General features: G+C 38.3%; 1 protein-coding gene across 3 annotated transcripts; it reads left to right on the top strand.

Moving 5' to 3' along the window:
- Positions 1–334: 334 nt before the first annotated feature.
- Positions 335–8,536, top strand: LOC102233736 (spartin-like). Of its 3 annotated transcripts, none has more exons than XM_023351790.1 (8): positions 335–903; positions 1,314–2,093; positions 3,180–3,377; positions 5,405–5,573; positions 5,680–5,874; positions 5,973–6,131; positions 6,767–6,857; positions 6,993–7,786. In XM_023351790.1, the coding sequence occupies exons 2-8, from the start codon at positions 1,317–1,319 to the stop codon at positions 7,051–7,053; spliced, it is 1,650 nt and encodes a 549-aa protein (XP_023207558.1). In that variant the 5' UTR covers positions 335–903; positions 1,314–1,316; the 3' UTR covers positions 7,054–7,786. The 3 variants fall into 3 exon arrangements, with proteins under 3 accessions (XP_023207558.1, XP_023207557.1, XP_005796868.1); XM_023351789.1 differs by having other exon boundaries at positions 337–802; positions 7,623–8,536; XM_005796811.3 differs by having other exon boundaries at positions 338–903; positions 7,623–8,536.
- The last annotated feature ends 3,178 nt before the right edge of the window (positions 8,537–11,714 follow it).

The following is an 11,714-nucleotide window of genomic DNA, read 5'->3' on the forward strand; positions in this document are numbered from 1 at the left end:
TTTTTTGCAAAGACTTTTTATTCTGAGGTCGTTTAGTCAGAAGTCTGATGGTTTTTTGTCTATGGTGTCTGACATCCGACGCTATTTGTTCTAATGTGTGAGAATGTTTACCTGAGACCCGAGGATGTTCCGTAATAGAGGTTTGACCTCATTCAACTTTATTCATGAACAACCAGCTTTGACATCAGTGAGGCATTCAATGAGATTAAACCTACAGGTCCATCCACTCCCGTCCATCTGCGTTTCAGCATTTATTTTGAAAGTATTTCTTTAAAACAGCAACAAAAAAATAAAACAAAAATAATAATATAAAAACAATAATAATAATAATAATAATCTGTCCAACAAATGGTGTGTTGCAGTTAAGATCATGACCACAAGATGGCGGCAGACATCAGGGACTAACACCCTTTACAATTTAACCACTTTTGCCACAACAAATTTTGTGTAGAGCCGTAAAACCTTGTGTAGTTAGTTTGCTTGCTATAGTGGTATGTAGGGGTGTGTGAGAGAGATGTCAGATGGCAATCCAACTCATAGTGTTACTCTTTGCTGCCGTTCAGTGGTCATAATGAAGAACTGCGAAAATAATCAGTTTTTGCTTCATGGGACTTCAAGTACTTCCTGGTAATACTTTCACAATAAAAGCACAGTTCCACTAGGAAATGTAATAATAGCGTCACTTTTCCAGTCACTGCAGTTTTGCTTCGAAGGGTCACGGGTACGTGTTGCGACATCAAATTACATCTCTTTACTGGTGGAAGTCGTCAAACAGCTGAATCTACTTAACTTTAGCAAGCAGGTGTGTCTGTCGAGCTAATACTATTCAGTACTTGAAATAAAAGACAGATAGCGGGCGGCTAGTTGCTAGTTGAGCTGTTCACAGACATTTGACCCACTAAGGTAGGAAGCTGCGCATGCTGATAAAGTTACTCGGGTATATTAGCTGTAAATGTTATGTTAACAAAGTTCTCTGTGTTACCCTTTTTTAGGATTATTAAGTGCTGACTTCTTAAATCCAGGCCTTAAAGCCGATTCTGTTTATACTGAGATGTTAGTTGTAGTGGGCTTGAGTTTAACCAACAGGATTAGCATGTTGAGACGCTAATCAGAACATTTTAGACATTTATATCTCCTGTGTCGCGTAGGCAGTACATTATTAAAACCATGTGCATTTACACGTGATCTATACGAGTAAAGTGTTGAGCAACTTGTTGCCTTAAAGTAAAGTTTAAAGGTTTTCTCAATACCATTAGTACTGTTGCTTGCTTGGTTGTTTATGCTTCTAAAATGTCTGAAATTCCTTGTGACAGGGAATGGAGAAGGCCAAGCAAGATGCATTTGATAATGCCAGACTCCAAGTGATCAAAGATGGCTATGAAAGAGGGTTTGAGTGCATCAATGAAGGACTGTCAGCAGATGAAGTTGGGGAAAAGTCGCAGGCTCTGGAGTTGTACAAGCGAGGTCGACAGCATCTTCTCAGGGGCATCAGCGTGCCTTCTCGGGGCGAGGAGTGTGTTGGCAGCTCCTGGGAATCGGCCAGGCGAATGCAGCAGAAGATGCAGGAGACGCTGAACAACATCACCACACGCCTTGCCATGCTGGAGACCAGTTGTGACCTCGAGTCTGCACCCACACAGAGTTCTAGTGACGCACACATGTCTTCTGGAGGTCTGTATCCAAAGCTCGACACCAAAGCAAAGCCAGAAAGACCAGCCCCACCATGCCTAGCCACAGAAGCTGCAAGAGGCGTGGCTGCAAGCCATACCCCAATGGTTCCAGCTGAGCAACCACCAGCTTACTCTCCTCAGGCTGCTGATGGCCATGTCTCTATCTCTTATGGCACAGAATCAGGAGAGATGTCAGTGGTCGGGGATGATTTCTATAGTCGTACATCTACTTCCTCGTCATCTTCTCAGAGTGTGGGTGAGGACGGAGAAGAGCTGCTTTACATCCCTAATGGTGTTCAGATATTCTTTGTCACACCCGAGGGGCAAGTAAGCGCCCCATCATACCCCGGCTACCTGCGGCTGGTGAAGTTCACCAGTGATCCCTCGGACAGGATGCCCAGTAGACCGCCAGCATTTCTGCAGGTACGACAGAAAGCCTTTTTTTTTTTTTTTTTTTTTAAACAGAGCCTCAGATAATAATGATTATAGGCCACCTTCATACGTGTGTGTGATGCAACAGGTTTAAACAACTCTTATTACTGCTGTCACCATCTGATTTTAGCCGATCTTGTGACCTTTAATCTGATTTTAAGATGGAGTCCAGATCTATTTGACTGGTGTAGGGCATTGGTTTGTTAATGATCAATATTCCTTGCCTTGTGTAAACAATCATGTGAGTACCTCAATCCCATTGACTATGACGTCATCCAGCAGAGAATACCAGGTCAGGATTAGACCTGTTACACTGTTCCTAATCACTAAATGCTTCCCTGTTGTTTTCTTTTCAGATTGAGAATAAACACAGAACTCTTAACCTGAGCAAAAAGCTTTTATGGCAGAGTCACATTTTAGATTATAGCTTTGAATCTGGGTTTTAGAGTTTTGATTAGTGGTTCATGGCATCCAGAGACAATGAAAAGGAATAATGCATTTAAGCAAAGCTTGGGTCTGTAGAGCCAACATTATTGGTTTGTTTTAGTGGTTTTCTGGTCTGTGACCCACTAAATTGATTTGCTTAACGTGGAGGCTGTATGTGTACACTACACCGTGTCATTAGACAAACTAATCAAAAGTATGTCAACAAATTGGTTTATTACTGAAAACACAGACAGAGCCAGGACAGAATACATGTAATGTTAAATTATATTTTGCTGGGTTTTTTTTATGTCTTCCTGCTGGGTCATGAGACTGACATTTTCATCTTCCTTCTGTTCCACTCTGTGACATGAGTGATTCACATGAGTGAGGGAATAAACCCTGCTTATCCTGGTATGCTGTAACCTTGTTAGACATGCAGCAATCAGAAGACGGCAGTGTTTTCTAAATCAAGTTTGAATAAAGCCTTAAAAACGACCTCTCCCTGTTTAATATTTACTTCTGTGTAAATTTTGGTTATTTTGCCATACATAGAGGCACATTGTTTATGAAGAATATGATTGTGTCACAGAAAACCACCATCTCTTGTGTCACTTCCAGGCGTTTTCCTAACTGTCCTTTTCGTCATGACAGGTGTGTGACTGGCTCTACCCTCTCATGTCTGTGAACTCTCCAGTGCTAGAGTGTAACACCGGAGTTTTTATGTTTCCGGACATGATGGCGCCGGCACCGGGTTACTACGTCGGGGTTGTGTTGTCGTCTGAGCTCCCTGCAGCAGACCGAGCCTTGTTTAAGAACCTGCTCTCTCAGATGACAGATCTCAGGGTTCAGGTAAGTGTAATGTCTGCAACAACACCATTTGATGATTTAAAAAAATATATATAAATTCTCAAAATGCATGCACAAATCTGGCAAGCACTTGCTGTCATTTATTCCTGTTGTGCTTCTCAGTGTTGAAAGTCACCAGAGAACATTTACACAATTTGCTTTTAGCAAATCCTCTTGTGCTGCTGGGAGGCACAGAGAGCTATTCTAGGAAAGTGACGCATAACTTGGACACATAACAGGACAACAGGCATTTAAAATGTTCTCGTCTCTGTACTTTTAAAGTCAACACTTTGATCACTAGTTACAATTTCTAGCCCAAGTCTGAGCTTTGTTCACCAAAATACGTACATCTGCTCTAGCTCACTAGCAAACTGTGTGATGGCAAGGAGACAGAACCTTAAATAGCTCATCATCCAAGATAAGTCATCAATATACCAGTGAAACCATGCCAAAAACTGGCCAGCAGTTAAAAGAAGGGTTTTATTGTTGTAATGCCAATAAAGACTTTTTAATTGGGCATAAATATACTTGCAGATTTTTGTAACAATGTAAATGAAAAACATTACCTTTTGACATATGCCTTTCATTTTACAAACAACCTTCTTGTTCAAATACAAAATAAATTTCTAACGTTTTAGTAATTTTTTTAACATATCAGTATTGGTTTGATAAATGAAACCTGATTGATACTAACAACCAATATTTATTTTTCATCTTGTTGCCATTTGTTTCCCAAGAGGGAGGGAATGAGTTTGGTCATGTGACAGTGAGGCTGCACAAGATTGTGGGGAGTTTAACTGAAGGAGTGGTGAAGTCAGCGTTGTGGTCATCATCCCCCCCCCCCCCCCCCCAACTGGACAAAAGGATTGTGAAATATATCATATTATTGGTTACCAGCCCAAACAGCAATATTAATATAGGATAGTGATACTGAAGCAAATTTTCATAAACTTCTTCACCACTGTATCACTGACCTGCCATAAAAAAGAGTTTTTATGACTCTTTGTTCACTCTGAGGTCTTCACAGAACAGCTGGATTTGTACTGATATCAAATTACTCACAGGCAGACTCTATTTACTAATGAGGTTGTGACTTTTGAAGGCAATTAATCTCTCTGGATTTTATTTAAGGTTTAGTTATACAAATGCATACCACTAAACAGATTTGTATTTTGCCAGCATTATTGCTTTGCATTAGTTTATTACATAAAATCCAGTAAACACTAAAGCCTTTGGGTACTTTGAAAGGAACATCATAAGATTACCAAATAATTGCATTTTTTCATTTACTTGTATTTTATTGTCTACCTGGAAGTTATTAGTCTTTGACTCTTGATGGAAAAGAGCCAACGATTTTTTTTCATTGTACTCAGAATATGTAAAGGCTGCTGACTGAAGACTATTCCTAATTTTTCTCTAAATCACATTAACCTAGCAAGAAACGCCTGGCCCTACTTACTTCTGATCTGGCGTCTCTCCCGAAGTTACCCCTGCCTCAGCAGAGAGGGGATTTGATACTGGCAGGTGAGGAGAATTAATCAGGTATAATGCTCTTATCTGCAGCACTTCGAACAAGCTCAGAGCCTCAACTGAAAGACAAACGTCAGTTCAGTCTTTGAGGAAGGAGAGATGCCTCTTCAAAGTAATGCCAGACAAGGTCACGTTCCACGAATGCAGTCAGGGTAGATATCTTCTCTAATGGATGTGGTATCCTGTCAAAGAGTAAGCTCTTTTTGTTTTTATTTTTAGTACAAGCAGAAGAATTGAGATTTTCAGCTCCAACTTTGCTCTGCCTTTTCTTAAAATGGCCGTCTGTTTGGGGTAAACAGATGGTGCTTTGTGATGAGAACCCCAGAATGAGAGGAGCTATTGTGTTCTGTGACGCTCTCTGTTTTGTATACTGGATTAACTGGGAGCCAGATTTTTTTTTTTTTTTTTCCCCCCCAACAAATTGGACTGAAAACAGATTATTTTCGTACACTGTTAGTCGTTTTTCAGTTGCTTACCAATACATGTGTGTGTTTGGTCAGGCCGCAGATGAAGCTGCAGACTCTGTTAATCTCAGTCAGAAGGTATCCATTGCTGCACCTGAGGAGAGGGAGAGACCACCTGGAGCTGATGAGGTGGCATCTGCAGAAACCGAGGAGGAGAAAACTTTGCCTGAATGGAGTGAAAAAGTGGCAAGTGGGATCTTAACTGGTGAGGTCATGTTCTGTCCTTAAATTCCAGCATCTACATACTTTTATTTGTGTGAAATTCCAGTGCTCAGAAATGCATCGAGGCAGACCCTCTTTGATCTCTTTAGGTGCTTCCTGGTTAAGCTGGGGTTTGGTCAAAGGGGCTGAGTACACAGGCAAAGCTATTCAGAAAGGGGCGTCTAAGCTCAGGGAACACATCACTCCAGAGGACAAGCCCACCGATGTGAGCCCCACTGTGACCAAAAGCCTCTATGTGGCCAAGCAAGCAACAGGAGGCGCTGTTAAAGTCAGCCAGTTTCTAGGTGACTGACACGACTTCCTGCCTGCATGCTTTACTGACCTTGTGTGACCGGTGGGTTTTGTGGTGAACCTCTAATTGAGTGGCGCTCTTCCTGTGCAGTGGACGGTGTGTGTACTGTGGCTAACTGTGTTGGTCGAGAGTTGGCTCCTCATGTGAAAAAACATGGAGGCAAACTGATTCCTGAGTCCATGAAGAAGGATAAAGACGGGCGCTCAAACATGGACGGCGCAATGGTGGTGGCTGCCAGTGGAATGCAAGGTAAGGTCAAACTACACTTCTGTTACTTCCAAGGAGTTTATAAAATATTCTCCGAGAGTATTAATTGCCTTTTAACTCGTTCACCGATATTACTATGTAACATTACAACAACCCTTATTGTCATTTTATTTTTTACTATAGGGGAATGCAAGATAGGACACTATTGTAAAGTAGAAGAAAAAGATGCATAATTTTTAAAGCTGTTTTATTTTTTGCTAATGATTAGTGCCTCATCTAAAGATTACTATAGTAATCGAAAATGCATCATGCGCCATCTTCTGTTTGTTACATAAAATTACTATAAGTGTACTGATGTTTGTGGTTGATGGGTGACAAAATATTAGTAATACATTTCCCAGGCAGTGTTAGCGGGTGAAAATGTGTTAGCAGTATTGTGGCTCCCTTTTTCCTGTTCAATTTTGAATTTAAACATTTGAAGGTGAAGGCTTGCTGAGTCTTGCTGGTACAAAAAGATTCAATCTGCTCCATCTTTTTGTACCAAATAGTTCTATAACATTACGAAACCAGATTCGGGCTATCTATTTGGATCCAACCACTATAAAGGTTTGTTTTTGCTTGACTCATTAAAAAAAATGTTGAAGTAGGATTTTTTTGTTTTCTTCCCCCGTTACTAGGATTTGCAACTGTTTGGAATGGTTTGGAAGCAGCTGCTAAGGACATCACTACAAATGTTGCATCAGAAACGGTCACCACCATAAAACATAAGTAAGTTTTTGTGAAAAGAATTTTCTCAGTTTACTAGACTTTTTTTTTTTTTCCTTTGTTTGTTGCAAATGACCTCTTGCACAAGAGAAGCTAAATCAAACGCTCACTTGTATTCCTCCTCAATTTGCTTTACAGATATAGAGCTCTACAAAACGTCTCTGATACATCTAATGAGAAGAACAGTAATTCTTTCTAACAATACGCAGCTTTTTAACTTGTTCCAACGCTAATTAAACATGGTTCCCCTTTTTTCCACAATTCAGTCCTGAATTGTGCAGTACTGTTCAGCACTGATTCACTTTACTTCCCTTCTACTTGTGCTAATTCACTAAAGTATGCTTTACCAACTGATTTCTGGTGGACTGACATCTTTCCATTCTCTATCAATTGAAATTGGGTGTTATACAAATTAATTATAACATTTCACATTTCTGTTGTAAATTATGAATATACACCATCCAATACTGGAGTTTTGCTACAACTTTCTACTTAGAATAATTTTGGTTGTATTAAACTATTCTAAGATTCATTAAGCAAGGTGAGAATTTAAAGGGCTTTAGCATTAATTTAAGTATTTGCCTACTTTCTTTCATCTGCAGAAAACTTCTGCTAATAAATATTTTTGGTTTGTGAACCTGCATGGGTGTAATTGTAAAATGGAACTTCTGCATGGCATCTTTGCAGTCCTTGCACTGCATACTAATTAATTCTCTTATCTCTTACTCTGACCTCTCACCCAATTTGACTCTGCTGCCAACTCGGAAGGTACGGCACTGCGGCGGGACAAGCCACGGACAACGCTGTCAATTCTGCCATTAATGTTGGTATTACTGCCTTCAATATTGACAACCTGGGGATCAAAGCTGTGGTTAAAAGAACTGGAAAGCAAACGGCACAGGCTATTTTGGAAGACTACAAGCTTCAGGAAAAACCACAAAACGGGAAGGAAGTAGAGAAACTCACCAAATAGCTGTTGATATTCTGCCTCATTTTCTCAACAATGCCTTAAAACTTATTTACTAATCAGAAAGGTCTATATTTAATACTCATTATTTATAAGAACATGCTCTATATTTGCTAGGTAGCTACTGTGATGTGCATACTCCACACATTGGTATAGCTCTCAAGCACTTTAAATATACAGCAGCTGGATCAACATCCAGAAAGTGGAAACCAAAACTTGAAGCACATTGATATGCTCTCCATATTTAAATTAAGGGCAATATTTTACAAATAGGATAAATATTTAAAAACCTCAAGTATTTTTGTGTTAGATTAAATTGATCTATAAACAACTATTGCTTAATTTTGATCACATATAATGGTTTTGTCTGTGGAGTTTAACATTTTATCTCTTAGTGTGCTTACAAACAATGTTAAGTCTAACATCTGGAAAAATTGAAACTTTAAAGTTTCTTTATTTTCATTTGTCTTTATTTAATCATCCTTAAAGAAGATTCCTACATTCCACTAAGGTGATTAAAATATTGCCTAACCTGATAGTATGAAGTGTAACTAAAAATTATGATATTTGTATTAACCTACAAGCTGTAATACTGCCTTTTGTTGTGCAATTTTGCTGAAGAATTGTCTTAAAAATTTGACTTTAATGATAATGAAGGTTTCTTCTGTGTGAGAGGTGAACAAAACAAGTAATAAATTAATTTTTGTGATCCTAACTTGGTATCAAACTTTTTTTTTTCCCCCATTTTGTGAAACTGTCGCATTGTCTCCCTTTATGGTCCAGCTTTAGGCTGCCAGCTGATTAAAACCTTTAGATCAATAATGGCACTCTTATACTTTTCACCTGGAAAAAAGTCAGTTAAAATATTTTGAAAAATGAAAAGTATATTTCCACTTGCTATTTATTAGTCATTACCAACCACCTTTGCCTCAAAATGTTGATGGATGCTTAACATTTCAGTTTGGTCTGAATGTTAGACCATTTCAGAATATTTGTTCAACTTTGGTACTGTAGTATATGTGGTAAATGTAGTATATATTTTAGAAATCACACTGTATATAATTTAAGTAGACATTTAAATAGGAAGTCCAGCAAGTTCAGTTGTCAGCTTTGTGTTCAAATCTCTACTGATTTTCATGTAAACTATTTTTCCTACAGAATACATTATTGATATTGAGTGGATTACAGATGACAAATGGTAAAGTACTCCAAAAACAGGCACAAAGTAGATGCAGAATAAGTTTTATTTCTATGAGACGAAACATGTATTTTAACAGAAATATAATTACAATATGCAGTTGGGTTTTAATGGTACAAAAATGGGTAATTCACTGCTGAATTACCTAAATTAAGGACTAGAGAGTTTAAACTAAAATGTCTTATGAAATGGGGTTTACTTGCACATAGAAATGATGGCCTTCAAAACTTCTATACCTATGCAAGACGTCTGAAGAAATTTGGGCGGCAAACATGAATACAATGCTTTACAAAGACCTCAAGCTAATTTCTTTTTTCCTTACCCTACTATAAAACGTACATAACAATTGTTAAACAACAAAGACCTCTGTATCAAAAAAAGCCAGTTAAGGCCTGGTTCAGGTGAAAATGCAGACTCTTCATGATTAGCATCAGGAAAGCACAAATTGCCACTGTTATCCATATACAAATCTAGCCATTGGGGACTCGCATCAAAGTGAGTGACGGCATCAAAGCCAAATGGCTTGCAAGTTACTACTGAGTGGATTAATTCTGTCACTAGGAATCGAATCACTTGAACATAGAGGTGAAGTTTGATTTTGAGACACAGGGTTGAATTTTTGATTTGCCAAATTATCTGCTTCTCTTCTAGCATGTTGACCAATGAGGTGGGATTCACTATGGTCTAAATAGTCAACATTTCTCAAGGCACAGTTTAATTCTTGTAGAGTTTCATCATGAGGATCAATTTGGTTAGAAGTCACCTCACAAGGCATTTGGCTCAAAGATGAGACTGTCGCCATTGCTGGTACCACGTTGACCCTCTAAAAGAACTTGAAGTGAAGTCCTGAGATGCAGATGGTTTGTTTAGGAAATGGTCTTCCATGATTTGAAACAAGGCTGATAGAAATTGATCCTGGCTCACTGGTAGCATTTGTCCCCGTGGGACAGTCGATTTGTCTAAAAGTATTGGTCGGGCATGCACTGGGTTGAGACTACCAGCTTGAACCAAAGTTTGATCCATCAGAGAACCAATCAGTGTGGTAGATGGCCACTTTTCTTGCAGATTCACTGAGTCTTCCAGTGATGAGGGCTGAAAGAAAACACCAGGTTAAATATGATATGTACAAAAGCACTTTTTCTGGACTGATGAACCTATTTAATAAACCAAAAAATATGTTGGTTGGTCTTGTTTTTCAAGGAGTGAAAAATTCACTTGTTCATCTATAGATTTTAACATTGGTCAGCACTTTGTGCTATATATTGATATTTGTCATGTCAACCTAGTTGACAACATTGTCAACTATGTTCTTCCTAGTTAATGTAGCCTTCCACAGCAGAACCTCAGTGCAGCTAATGTTGCAATTTACATGAGACAGATAATTAAGACAGTATCACCTGCTGGCTTTTTGACTGACAAAAATGAGAAGAAAAAAAAATCACTCCAGCACCTCTGGCATCTTCATGCAAAGCATGAGAATACACACATAAATAAAAGTTTATGCAGTGTTATGACTCTACTGCCCTGGTAAATCTCAAGATTACAATCATGACACAAATAATGTTGCTTAATTTTGAACTTAATTTTAAACTTTTTGAACTGTAATAAAAACACATTCCTAGAACCTTCATAGATGTCTTGTTTGTGCTTAGTGTTGTAAGGCCTAAACATTTCTGCAGAAACAGTACTTTTATGACAGCTAAATTGAGATTCAGTTTAATTAATCCAAACATCCTTTCCTGGTGTGTATAAAAGAACGTCTGCTTCTTGCCCAATAAATAAAATTGGAAGAGACTCAAAAGTACACAAGCACTTCTCTGAAGTCAGCTCCTGCTATAACAATGCAATACAAGAATCAACAGGCAAATTGCCGTTGTCTATTATTAGTGCTGTTTAAGCTGAACAATTAGCATTTCTGGATATTATAAACTTCATGAGTCAGTTTAGTTTAGCCTGCTATACAAAAAGTAATAAAAACATTAAAAAGAGAGAGAAGATGTTCAAAGAAACAATCTTTTTTTTTTTGTCTTTGTTGTTGCTAGTTAATAACCTTTGGATGTTTAGCCTGATCAGCATTTTGCCTTCTTCAAGATTCTACGGATTGTTCAAAGCTTTTGAACTAAAGCCAAGTCCTAATGTTCGTGTTGGCATAGTTGAGCAAACACAATATCACTAATAAAAGTGGAGCTGGATCCAAAATCTTCACCCTTTTGAAAAGGTTAATAAATAATAATAATAAAAAAAAGTCCAAGTTACCCTTGAGAAGATCATTCACCTGGAGATAAGAGAGCCAGCCGTCACGTGCTTTTAACGTGACAAAAATCTGTCTGATGAAGTTAATTAAACACATCACCTTCACCTGTGTGAAACAGGTAAAAGTGATTTGTAATGGGCGGTGAGTTTATGACATGCGCTCCAAATGGTAAGGATTTCAAAACCCTTCTTCAAATCTGAAGTATTACAGAGTGCGCTTAGCTTTAAATATGTACCCGAAGAGATGTCTGTCATCTTTTCACAGACCCCTATTAAAAATGAAGTACGAAGTCGTAGCCAAAGCAGGTCTTCTGCATAAAATGCCAACCTCATTCTCGGTTTTCTTCGTCATTAATTTGACCTACTTATTTTTGTTTTGTTACATGCACAGATTGTCTGCAACTTTGGGAATAAATTGAACAGTTATTTATGACGGGTTTTT

Source organism: Xiphophorus maculatus, chromosome 18, assembly GCF_002775205.1.
Source record: "Xiphophorus maculatus strain JP 163 A chromosome 18, X_maculatus-5.0-male, whole genome shotgun sequence".
Classification (NCBI taxonomy): domain Eukaryota; kingdom Metazoa; phylum Chordata; class Actinopteri; order Cyprinodontiformes; family Poeciliidae; genus Xiphophorus; species Xiphophorus maculatus.